The sequence below is a fragment of the Siphateles boraxobius genome, unplaced genomic scaffold, assembly GCF_051911475.1.
Source record: "Siphateles boraxobius isolate OS27281-9 unplaced genomic scaffold, OSU_SipBor_1 7, whole genome shotgun sequence".
Lineage (NCBI taxonomy): Eukaryota > Metazoa > Chordata > Actinopteri > Cypriniformes > Leuciscidae > Siphateles > Siphateles boraxobius.
Genome location: NW_027509197.1, coordinates 4,345,148 through 4,356,980, shown reverse-complemented (window position 1 = coordinate 4,356,980; position 11,833 = coordinate 4,345,148). Strand labels below are relative to the sequence as shown.

General features: G+C 41.9%; 1 protein-coding gene across 1 annotated transcript; it reads left to right on the top strand.

Moving 5' to 3' along the window:
• The first annotated feature begins 4,295 nt into the window (after nucleotides 1–4,295).
• cytip (cytohesin 1 interacting protein) lies at nucleotides 4,296–11,531 on the top strand. The gene is made up of 8 exons (XM_077215125.1): nucleotides 4,296–4,550; nucleotides 4,839–4,888; nucleotides 4,972–5,026; nucleotides 5,221–5,323; nucleotides 6,539–6,632; nucleotides 9,088–9,154; nucleotides 9,395–9,461; nucleotides 10,031–11,531. The coding sequence occupies exons 1-8, from the start codon at nucleotides 4,374–4,376 to the stop codon at nucleotides 10,447–10,449; spliced, it is 1,032 nt and encodes a 343-aa protein (XP_077071240.1). The 5' UTR covers nucleotides 4,296–4,373; the 3' UTR covers nucleotides 10,450–11,531.
• The last annotated feature ends 302 nt before the right edge of the window (nucleotides 11,532–11,833 follow it).

Below are 11,833 nucleotides of genomic sequence, written 5' to 3'. Positions count from 1 at the left end.
TCACCGGTGGTGGTAGGGTACTCAAACCTGCCTTGACCCGTCCAGGAGCCACACATGGAGGTTCCAAAGATCGGGACGAGGGTGCCATAGGGTGCCGCGTCCCTGAGAAAGGAGGTCCTTCCTCAGAGGGATCGGCCAGGGAGGTGCTGTCGTGAGGAGTACTAGTTCGGAGAACCAGGTCCAGGTGGGCCAGTGTGGCGCAACCATAATTACCTGCTCCTCGTCCTCCCTGACCTTGCGCAAGGTCTGTGCAAGAAGGCTCACTGGGGGAAACGCATATTTGCATCCGTGCCCAGCGTGCCCTCGGTCAGGAAATAATACTGGGTGCAATGGGTCGAGTCGTGAGAGGCAGACAGATCCATCTGTGTGTCGCCGAACTGGTCCCAAATCAGCTGAATCGACTGGGGATGGAGTCGCCACTCTCCTGGGTGGGGCTGAAGCTGTGAGAGCTCGTCGGCTTCACAGTTCAGGGCTCCGGGGATATAATGACATGAAGCGACCTCAGATGCTACTGACTCCATAAGAGGAGGTGGTGGGCGAGTTGCGACATACTGCGGGAGAGTAGACCACCTTGACGGTTGATGTACACTACAGTGGCGGTAATGTCTGATCGGACTAGTACGTGTTGACCCTTGAGCACGGCCCGAAAGGGGCGCAGAGCAAGACGTACAGCCAGCAACTCGAGGCAATTGACATGCCATAGGCGCTGGGGTCCTGTCCAGGAGCCCGCGGCAGCATATCCATTGCACATGGCGCCCCAGCCCGTGGTGGAGGCATCTGTCATTACAACAACATGCCGGGAAGCTTGTTCCAGGGGCACTCCGGCCCATAGAAAACTGAGGTTCGACCACAGGTTGAAGGTCTGACGGCAGGTCGGAGTAACTGGTACTCGGAAGGTGGCGTGTTGCCATGCCCACCTCGGGACTCGGTTGCAAAGCCAAAGTTGAAGCGGTCTCATATGAGCAATCCGAGCAGTGATGTTGCAGCTACGGACACCATATGCCCCAGGAGCCTCTGAAAAAACTTCAGTGGAACCGCACTCTTGCACTTGATTGTCTCAGGCAAGCCAGCAGTGGCTGAGTGGAGAAGGCGACCAAGTCAATACCGAGAAAAGAGATCCTCAGCACGGGGAAAAGTTTACTCTTTTCCCAGTTGACCCGAAGTCCCAGACGAGCTAGGTGCCTGAGCACTGGGTCCCTGTGTTCGCAACCCTGGTCCTGAGAGTGAGCTAGGATAGCAAGTCGCCGAGATAGTTCAGGATGCGAACCCCATGTTCCCCTGGAGGAACAAGGGCTGCCTCGACGACCTTTGTGAAGGCGCGAGGAGACAGGGCTAGCCCGAATGGGAGAACAGCGTACTGATATGTGCGTCCCCTGAGAGCAAACCGAAGGTACGGTCCGAGTTGAAATAGAACAGAGACATAAAAGTAGGCATCCTTCAGGTTGATCGCTGCAAACTAATCCTGTGGCCGCAGACATTCGGAAATGCGTTTGGCCAGGAGCATCTTGAACAGCAGCCAGTGAAGGGGGCGGTTCAGATTCGCAGGTCCAGGATTGGCCGTAACCCATCGGATTCTCCGGGACAATGAGGTAGGGGCTGTAAACCCAGACCTCATTTTGGCTGGAGGGACAGCCTCGATCGTACCCGAGCGGATTCCCCTGAAGCGGGGAGGAGACAGATTGGGAAGCTCTAGCCAGGCTCCCACAAACTGTGCCAGCGGAGTCATGCAAACTACAGACGTCCCCTCGGTGGTGCAGCGAAGCGGAATGACCGGCCCGGACATGGACAGCATAACCGCACCCCTGACAGAGGAGGCCAGGGAAGGACCAGCATTCTGCGGGGGCCTGCTCTGCCAGGGGCTTGGCGACAGAGGGGGATGAGAGCGGTGCGGTCCGGGGACGGCACGCACTGTCATCCGGCTCTGAGACAGAGGGGGACGAGGGGTGCACGGCTCGGGGGCAGTGCACCGTGTCGTCCGAGAACTCTGTATGCTCAGAGACGGGAGAGTCAGTTCTTTCTGAGAATAAGAATTCTTCCCCGGTCCTCCACCGGGGAAAGGAGTGGCCATGCTACCAGCTCCTGGGAAGAACTGAGTCCCATCTCTGAGCAGCCCAACTCAAGAGTGCCGCTTAACCCGGCATATAGCGGGGGGCAGGGCTGGAGAGTGGACGCCGGGGCCGTCGGGGCAGAATATGCCACAGTCTGCTCATGGGCAGTTGAGAACTGTTGTACAGCCCCCAACTGCACTGCCAAAGGGCCAACCTGGGATATGAGGGTGTCGAGCAGACGGGTCCACCGGACATCCTGCACATTGGACAGGTTAAGCCACAGGCTTGAATGGTGGACATCACCTGATCCAGGGAGCGTGCGGCCACTTTCGTTGCTCGGGAAGCAAGGTCAGTGGTTGAGAAAAAATAAAACAACAATAAAAAGTGTGTCCATTCAGATATCAAACGTTTTCACATGTTTCGACCGTATGAGGGTTTACAGTGACTATAGATCATGGATCATAACACACATTACAATAATGATTATTAATAAGCAGAAAGGACTACCGTCACTTAACTTTAAAACAGTGTTTGTTTCGGTCCATGTGCGTTTGTAAATCATACGTGGAGCTCAGTTGCTCGTCTCGAAGCGGTCACAGTCAAATCTTTCAATTTGATGAACAATGAATGAGACTCACAGCTCATTGAAGAGCCCTGGGTCAGTCCTGTCCTCCTGCATGTCCATCAGCATCTGGGCCAGGTAGACCAGCAGGATGGCCATGGCATGCAGTGAGGCGGCTGCCTGTCCTGGGCGCTATAGGATTTCGCCACCAGCCGAAGTAGCACCTCACGTGGAGAGTGTTAGATCGGGGTGTGGGGATGAGGGGACTCTCTCTCTAACGAGATCATTGAGTCTCGACCGTAATGACGCGTGGTCACGTTCCCGCGGGGAGAACGTGAGTCATCCACAAATGCTGCTCTGGCGTGATCAAGCCCAAGAACGCAGAGCAGAGAATGTGCCCATCAAAATCGGAAATGAGTCAACCGCAACCAGAAAATGCACGGGCGAGATGTCTTTAAAAAGACGTGCCGCGTGCGAGCTCTTTTGTGAGAGGAAAAAAACTCCACGATGTTGAAGCGAGCAGGGAGAAACACACTCACTGGCAGATCACTGCACAGATCAGCAGGCAATGTGGACTCGCTACAGATCGCCGTCACACCAACACCGGAGAATGGCTCGTCTCGTAGAGTGAAGTCAGGAATGGCTGTGGAGTGAAGAGATACTCTTGGCTCCGAAGCGAAAACATATCTGCATGTGGCCGACGTCTTCCTTTTATACCCACAAGGTAAGGCGGAGATACGCTATGCAAATTCCGCAGACCCATGGCAATTATTTGCCATTGGCTCGTTTTGTAATACTCAAAGTCGATAGGCTTTCTAAGCGAAAACTATTCGTCGTCATCCGACGGAACTCGGAGTGACAACTGAAGGGAACCTAAGATTCTTAAATCAAGATGCATTTTCTACACAAGAAAAATCACATATTGGGTAGTCTAATACTAATTTAAGTGCATTTCTAATTTTGCTAATTACCTGCCATTGGGGTAAGAATAATAATCTTGTTTCCGTTTGCATTAAGAATATTTTTCTTACCCCACTGGCAGATAATGTTTACTTGTTTTAAGTAAAATGCACTTAATTTAGATTCCCCCATGTACCGAGTTTGGGGATTGTAGGTTAAAATAGATCTATACCTATACTATAAATAAAGTAGGTCTACCACTTAAGAACAGAAGGTTTAAACATTTTTACACACCAGACATTTTGCTTTATAGACTCAAATCTACATCTGTTGTTATCCTGTGGAATTTCAGAAGCTATAAACCACAGTGAATAGAGTTGTTTGCTCTAGTGTTGAGGGTTTCATGTCACCTGTTTCTCACTATGCCAGCTGAGCTTTCAGAAAAGTCCTCTATGTAGACCACTTAACAAGTGATTGCTCACAGAAAGACAGAGAGAAGTGAAAGCTGTGCATATGTGGAAACAGATGAAAGAATTTTTTTTAAGACTGTGGCTGTTCATGCATGTTTGTTCTCAGACGACTGTAAAATACTCTAGTTAAAAGTTTAAAAAAGGAAACAAAAATAGGGAAGATGCACCATTTCTGTCCACAGCACACTAGATAAAGATGAAAAAAGTGAAAGGATAGATGAGAGAAAAAAAGGAACTGTAAAAGATGGTCAAGACACCCCCACACACGGGGTTTGATTCTCGATGCCTTTAGTTCCTGATACTCACGTGACGTGGTTATATCCGCTGCCTTTTCTACAGACAGGTCACACTGAAGCCTGCAGTTGTGTGCTGTGGTTCTATGAATAAAGAAGCATGATGACATCTAATAAGAACTTTAAAACACCTTTAAAACAGCTGAGCAGCCTGGACAGCTACATAATCGACAGCTCTCAAAAGAAGAAAAGTACACTTTGGCGACGACGCTCTTTCAACAGTGCCAAAAGTTTGAACACTGAAGAAATCAAAGGCGGGACATTATCACGCAGTCAGGTGGGACAATCAAAATGCAGTGATGGGATCTTGATATCTGTTTTTATGGCAACATGAATGCAGAGAGTTTTTAATTATATAACTTAACTGGTCTAACATAATAAACGGTCCTAATCCATTTTGTCAAAATTTAATTTATCAGTTATGAGCTGTTATGGATCAACTATTCAGGATCAAATAAGATTTATTTAACATGCATTCCTGCAAAATAACAATTCCTACAAGATTCTTGCAGTTTTGCATAATTTTGGATTACATTAAATTAATCTGAGAATTATTCTTTTGCAGCTGCGCAGAACATACTCAACATCTCTGGTGGATTATACTGATCCTCAGAGGTAAGACTGATTTACTGATTCACTATGAGTGTCTGATGTCTCTCATGCAAATATTGGGTTCACATGTCTCCTGTTTTGCACAGAACAGTGGTTATATTGGAGAAACAAGACAATGAAGCCTTTGGATTTGAAGTCCAGGTATGTTTTTATACTCATAAGCAATGCTTCACACTGCATTAAAAGCTTTTTTTATGGCTCCAAAGTTGTAAATGCTACTTCCTTTGATATTTTTAGTGTGACCTTATTGATCAGATGCATTTTTTAGAATAGGCATAAATGTTTTAATGATATTTTCAGTAACAGTCCTTTGGGATGTGTGTCTCTTTGTGCAGACATATGGTCTAAAGGTGAAGAACAGCAGTATGGTGGAGATGTGCACATTTGTGTGCAGTGTGCAGGATGGCAGTGCAGCCGAAACTGCAGGTTTGACTGCTGGTGAGCAGGTTTTCCGTTTCCTCTTGTCAAAGTGTTACTCACTCCACCCATTTGACCTGACCTTGTTTACATGTAATTTTCTCACCAGCCTAAACCACATCTACATTTAACACAGCTGATGTGTTGCCCTCTTCTGTCTTTATGGACTGTTATTTCATGCTTTCTCAAGCATGAAGCATTTTTTTTCAATGGAAAGCACTATAATCAGACGGTCAATTTCAATTAAATGGATTACATTTTTTAATGTTACCTGAGGTCCACCTATAATGCTAATAAGATATTTACATCAATAACTATCAGCATGTAGAAATTCCCTGCATTGTTTTTTACCCTCTGATTTAAACAGCCCATTTAAGACTTGAGTGTGAGTAGTCATTGTTGTGATTGGGTAAAGTTTTTCTATATGAAATAAGTATTACACATATAGAAATGTTTTGTTTTTATGATTACAGATGATTAACTAAAGGGTTGATAACAGCTTTAAATTCTCTACTCCCATTGCACTAACGGCTGCAGCGCTGGGCAATGTAGTAATTTGAGTGCATTACATTTGGAAAACAAGTGTTATACCATGGTCTGTCTGAATACTCGATTCTGATTATTATTAATGGCTGTAAGGTGTGCAATAAAACCGTTTAATGCACAGGTCGTTCCAAATCAGTTTTAACACAGAATGCGCTGTTTTCTATATAACAAGCAGTAAAACCTAATGGACTATAAATATATTGAGATGCCTGCTAAGTTTTCCAAATGTAATGCACTCAAATTGCTACATTACTCCCATTGCACTAAAGGCTGCAGCGCTGGGCAGATAATTTGATGGTGTTATCAACCCTTTTTAAATAAAAAAAAGTTAAAAATTAAAAAAAAAAAGTAAATTTAACTAAAAGACTAAATTTACCTAAATAGAGAAGTAAAATTAGTTAAAGGTGAAATGAATTGAATTCTAACCATGTCACTCGCTAGTATCTGCAAAAAAACGGGTAACTTATGACAGGTTTCCCAAATAATTGTTCTGTCTGCCAAACAAACAAACAAACAAACAAACAAAACAAACGTCAATCTACCGAAAGACAGGCTAAAACAACAACACTAAAAAAACACTAATTTCACCTCTAAACATGCAATTAAGAAGGTTAGATTAAACATGAAAAATTGCCTGCACAGTGTAATGTGTTAGTCTATTTTTTGAAAAAATCTCTCTCTCTTTGATAGGTGACATCATATTGTCAGTAAATGGAGTCAGTATTGAGGGTTCTACCCACCAGCAAATTATTGAGCTGATTAGAGACTCCACAAACATGCTGAAGTGAGTATAAGTATTAAACAATATTTTTGTGCTATATGTCATGAATGATAACCTATCCACAAATAATGCAGCGTGTTGAGAAGATGTCTGCTGAGTGATCAGACTCATGGATGATAAAATGGATGGAAAACAAAAATCCCAGGGAGACCAGGGAACATGTGCACCAGCTGTGCTCAAGTTACAACTGAGTCTAGTTGTGACATAAAGGGACATTAATTTACAATTCATGCTCTATACTATATTTTTATACTACACATTTTAAGAGAGATAACATTATGTGAATAAAGATTTTTTTTAGTGGTACTGCAGCAAAAACCTGATCTAAACAGCATATTGCTCTGTGTGCATGCCAAATAAATCAATCATAATTATTGTCAAGTCATGTCACCTTTATTCATTTAGCGCTTTTTACAATACAGATTGTTTCAAAGCAGCTTTACAGGAAAATAATGAAACTGAGGTTGTTTCTGCTGTACAGCAGATCTTGAAGAAAATAGCTTCATAGTCCAGCTTTCGTAAGTTCAGTGATAGGTAATTTTTGTTGTAGAAAAGTTATTAATTTAGGGCTAAAGTGAAGAGAACAAATATCTGTTCTTTAGGAAATATCAAATGTCTTTAGGAATTTTTTGTCGTCCACAGGCATTTTCCCATTCTTTTCTCCTCTTATCGCTAGGAAAGCAGTGAAGACTTACACCGCTTCTCTTGTTGCCCTTAGACTGAAAATTACAACCAAAAGCCACACAATATGGCATCGTATCAGTATTTCAGGTAGCACCAGTAGCTCACTGAGTACAACCATTTGACGTCATATACGCAGAATGCACTGTGCACCTAAAACAATGACAGCCCCCATTGTCCAAAATATGTATAAAACTATGCAGATTTTTTTTAAATTTTAAGAGCCCTTAAAATAACCTTAACCTTTTTTAAATTTCATGGATTTTCTACTACATTTTTCAGTCAGAGACATAATTTACGTTATATTAGGCCATACAGGTCTTAATTCCCGGGTTTCACTTTAAGAACTTACAAACAGCTGGTGGATCCATATCCTGATCCATAGACTCAGTTGCATAAACTTAGCAATTATGTTAAGATAGTCACTTAAGATCTAATATGACCCACTAGCAATTAGTCAAGGGATGGTTAGTCATACTTGTATGTATCAAATTAGGCCAATGTACGTTTATATGTAGCTGACGTAAGAAAGTTATGAACAGTTTAAAGAAAAAAATTAGATGACTAACTTGTAAGACTAATCTAAGCGGTTTATGGTTGCACCAGCTGTGTAAGATACAACTTAGCCTAGTTTTGACATAAATGGGCACAACTTACGCACTACTACATATTTATGCGTAACACCATTAAACTTGGTTGAAGCGTAACTACGTATGAAATGTAATATTTACGGAAGCCTCCGACCAGGAGTAATGGTTGGAAAAAAATAGCAGAATAACTGAACTGCATCAATAAGCTCTTGTTTTACCCGACAGACTTCAATTCTTTAGACAAATATGATAATGCTGACATTTACACTCGCTTACATTTTAAGAGAGAAAACATTAAATTAACAGATTACTTTGTCAGCTCGTCAACACTTCCTAAACAGTGTGCAGCTGTGTGCATCGCTCTATGTTGTGCATGTCAAATAAAATTAGTCATAATAAATAAATAAATTTAATTTCTTTAAAAAATCTTGTAGCAGTATTTATTTATTGATCTTTATTAATTAAATACAGTTTCTGAACATTATTTTACATATAAAAATACCAATTATGTTATTCATGATTAAGTAGTATCGTATTTAATGGAAATTTATTTTCACAATTAGTTATGCGGCAAAATAATTTAGAATGAAGGATAAATTGAAAGTCACAGCTTTTCAACACAAATTCTGCTCACCTACTGTATTTGAAGGCTGTTGTGGGATCATTGAGGGTAAACGGCATATTAGGCGACTACGAATTACTTTAAGTAGACTACTTACTAGCTACGTTCTGTCTTACGAACAAATGGTGCAACCGAGTTAGTTACAAACTAGCTAGTAGTTACTAAGCCTCTAGTGTGGACTTAACGTTCCAATGTAAGTAAGAACTTACGAATGACTGGTACAACCCTATCCAGAATATAACAGAGACTTGACAAGGACTCTTTTGACTTGGGCAAATGTCTATCCACCTAGCAACCACCAATAACTTTATATGAATAAAGACATGTTAGCGGAACACCCTAGCAACCAACAATCGAAATAAAATGTGTATATTACATAATCATCAAAAAAAAAAAAAAGATTCTTTGACCATCATGTATTAATTAGAACCACTGTCTTTTCTCCTCTTCTGTATGCATATGTGTGTGTGTGTGTGTGTGTGTGTGTGTGTGTGTGTGTGTGTGTGTGTGTGTGTGTGTGTGTGTGTGTGTGTGTGTGTGTGTGTGTGTGTGTGTGTGTGTGAAGGTTGGAGACAGTCAGCGGGAGTGTTGTGAAGAGAATTGAATTAGAGAAAAAGATGCGTTACCTTAAGGTGTGTATTTATGCATGTTAGTGTGTGTTTACCACATGTGCACAGAGCTGAAACCTTACTCAGAAAGATACACTGCATAACTGAGTCATCTCAGGCAGCCTGAATTGTATATAATGTAGAGTATTTGTTACCATGAATGCTGAGGCATCTAAATGAATGCTGATCAACATACTGTACATACACATTTAACACAATGACTCATAGATGTTGATCTCGTTTCTGTGTTTTCCCTCCGCCCAGCAAACTCTTCGTGAGAAATGGGTGGAACTGCAATCTCTCACACTTCAGGAAAAGTGTCTTACTCGAGGTGAGAAAAACAAAACAAGAAAAAAACTAAACATAGTTTAGTTTCATCTCTAACTGTTCCAGGGGCATATATCTTAATCAGAGAGTTCTGATTTGAAGAATTCCAAATCTATTTGAATAATTCAGCTTTAAATGAGGTTTATAGGAAGCTCTGAAAAAACATTTACATTCAAGATAATTTTGTTCCTCTGGAAAAAAAAAACTAAGATGCTGCTTCCATCCTTAAGTTTGCACCCCAGCATAATAAATATTTAATTATATCCGAAAAGACAAAATAATCACTGAATTTATAAATATTGCAGAAATAAAGGTTTAAAATGTTATGTCCCCTTTGTTCTTATTATGGTGTAATTTCCTCCATGATAATTGATGTGTGCTTTGTTATAATTGTGCATAAGTCCCTGCTTCATCTGAAGTTGTGAAGCTGTTAGCAAAAGCTGTTTTAAAGTTTTTAGGAAACCCTCATTGTGTCCCTTGTCTGATTCTCTGTTACTCAACAGGCTAATGTTTTTTCGGATGATGAATGATTAAGGGCCATTAGGATTAATGTCATCTCTTACTGTGTTCCAGGTAATCTGAATGAAAGTGCTCAGCATCTGTCTTTTGACTCTATGATGGCTCTTTCATCTCCAATGGGCCACTCTGGGCAGCGTTTTTCCAGTGACAGCAGTTGCCGCAGCATAATGACAGATGATAGTGAGGATGGTACCCTCATGTCACCAGTATTTGATGATCCGAGTCCATTAAGCCCCACTGATCCAAATGGCAGCTTCTTCCAGCTGGAGGGGGGGGTGTTGCGACCCCTGACAAGAACACGCAGCATTAGCCTGACCAGCAGTAACAGTTCACTCTCCCCAACCTGGGAAAATTCATCTTCATCCATGTTTGGGACCCTGCCAAGGAGAGGTAGAAGAGGTAGCGTCCGCAAGCACCTTCTGAAGTTCATCCCTGGTCTGAATCACTCCGTAGAGGAAGAGGAGGGCAGCTGAAACCTCATTCATACCTCCATTGACTGTTGATCTGATGAATTTTTTGAATGGACCTTGGGTAGTGGAAGGTTCATTCCATTTTGAACTCTTCTGTTCTCAAGATGTTCTAGAATTCACGTCTCATGTTTTTTATGACTTTCCTGCTTTAAGTGTCGATAAAACCAGGATTCGAGTCTCACATGAGCATTACGGACTGCGTGATGGCAATATCTGTCATTTTCTGTCAATTATGACAATGCTTTGCGAAGCACTATGACTTCCCAAAGATTCAGAACTGAAATAAACAACTGGCATTAACTAAACGTTAGGAAAGTGTATGATGAAAAGCAACTGCATTGAGCAAAATCTTTAGAATTTTGTACATTGTTTCCACTGCTCTAATTCAGTGATTTTACACTTAATTCCTGCAAGCTTATGAATGTATCCTATTTCCCACTTGATCTCTAACCAATCAAGATCTCAAAGTCTGCTGTAGAATGCAATTGATGTATGGTTGCTCAGTGGTTAGAGCAATTAAGTTCTTAATGTTAAGTATGTGCCTTGCTGCGCTCCAAAATGTGTCAGACTGCAATTCTTAACACAATGCAAGTTACACTTTTAGTATTTCTGCAAGGGCTCCAATAGTGGGTATGGTGCCTTCTTTTAAAGTCAGTTTTCTCATTCAGATTTTTGTGAAGCAAGAAGCTGAAAACAACATAACCTACCTGAATAATAGCACATCTGGTTTACACGTGACTGTATGCTGAGAGTCATAAAATGCTTTGAATCCATTGATTTAAACGTGTGGAATCAACGTGTTCCAGATGTGGGCCGGATCTGGGCCGAAACTATGTTGCTGTCTGGGGTGTGTGTGTGTGTGTGTGTGTGTGTGTGTGTGTGTGTGTGTGTGTGTGTGTGTGTGTGTGTGTGTGTGTGTGTGGTGGCAACTGCAGACATTTGAAGGTGACTCTGAATTGTTACATCCAGAGAAACATATAAGCGAATGCTATGTGCGTTCAGGGGTTGTGTGAGAATATGTTTGTGTAAAATATGTTTGTGTCTGCTAAATGACAAATAACCATTACAAACCATGATGCCTGCAAGCTTACTGTGATCTTTCCTAGTAAAGAAACTTGTTGGCCCTGGAACAACATTTCAATCAATGTAGGTTTAGGTTAGGGTTAGGGCTTGAAGCTTCAATGACATTCTTATCAATCTAATTTCTCTCTGTATTTATGGTTAGTTAAACTTTAAGGTTAAAATTGTTCGACAGTGTGTTGTTTCAGAAACCACACAAGATATTTTGCTTGTCAAAATCTCTCATCCTGTCACCAAACATTGAGCAAAATAATTGTAGTTGTACATTATTCAGTTCATCTCTGTGTAATATGACTATATGCTCCAT

Excerpts from the sequence above, each read along its gene's own strand:
- cytip (XM_077215125.1), top strand. The coding sequence starts at position 4,374 with ATGATGACATCTAATAAGAACTTTAAAACACCTTTAAAACAGCTGAGC. Across the intron at positions 6,633-9,087 it reads GACTCCACAAACATGCTGAA|GTTGGAGACAGTCAGCGGGA; the intron begins GTGAGTATAAGT and ends GTGTGTGTGAAG. Across the intron at positions 9,462-10,030 it reads GGAAAAGTGTCTTACTCGAG|GTAATCTGAATGAAAGTGCT; the intron begins GTGAGAAAAACA and ends ACTGTGTTCCAG.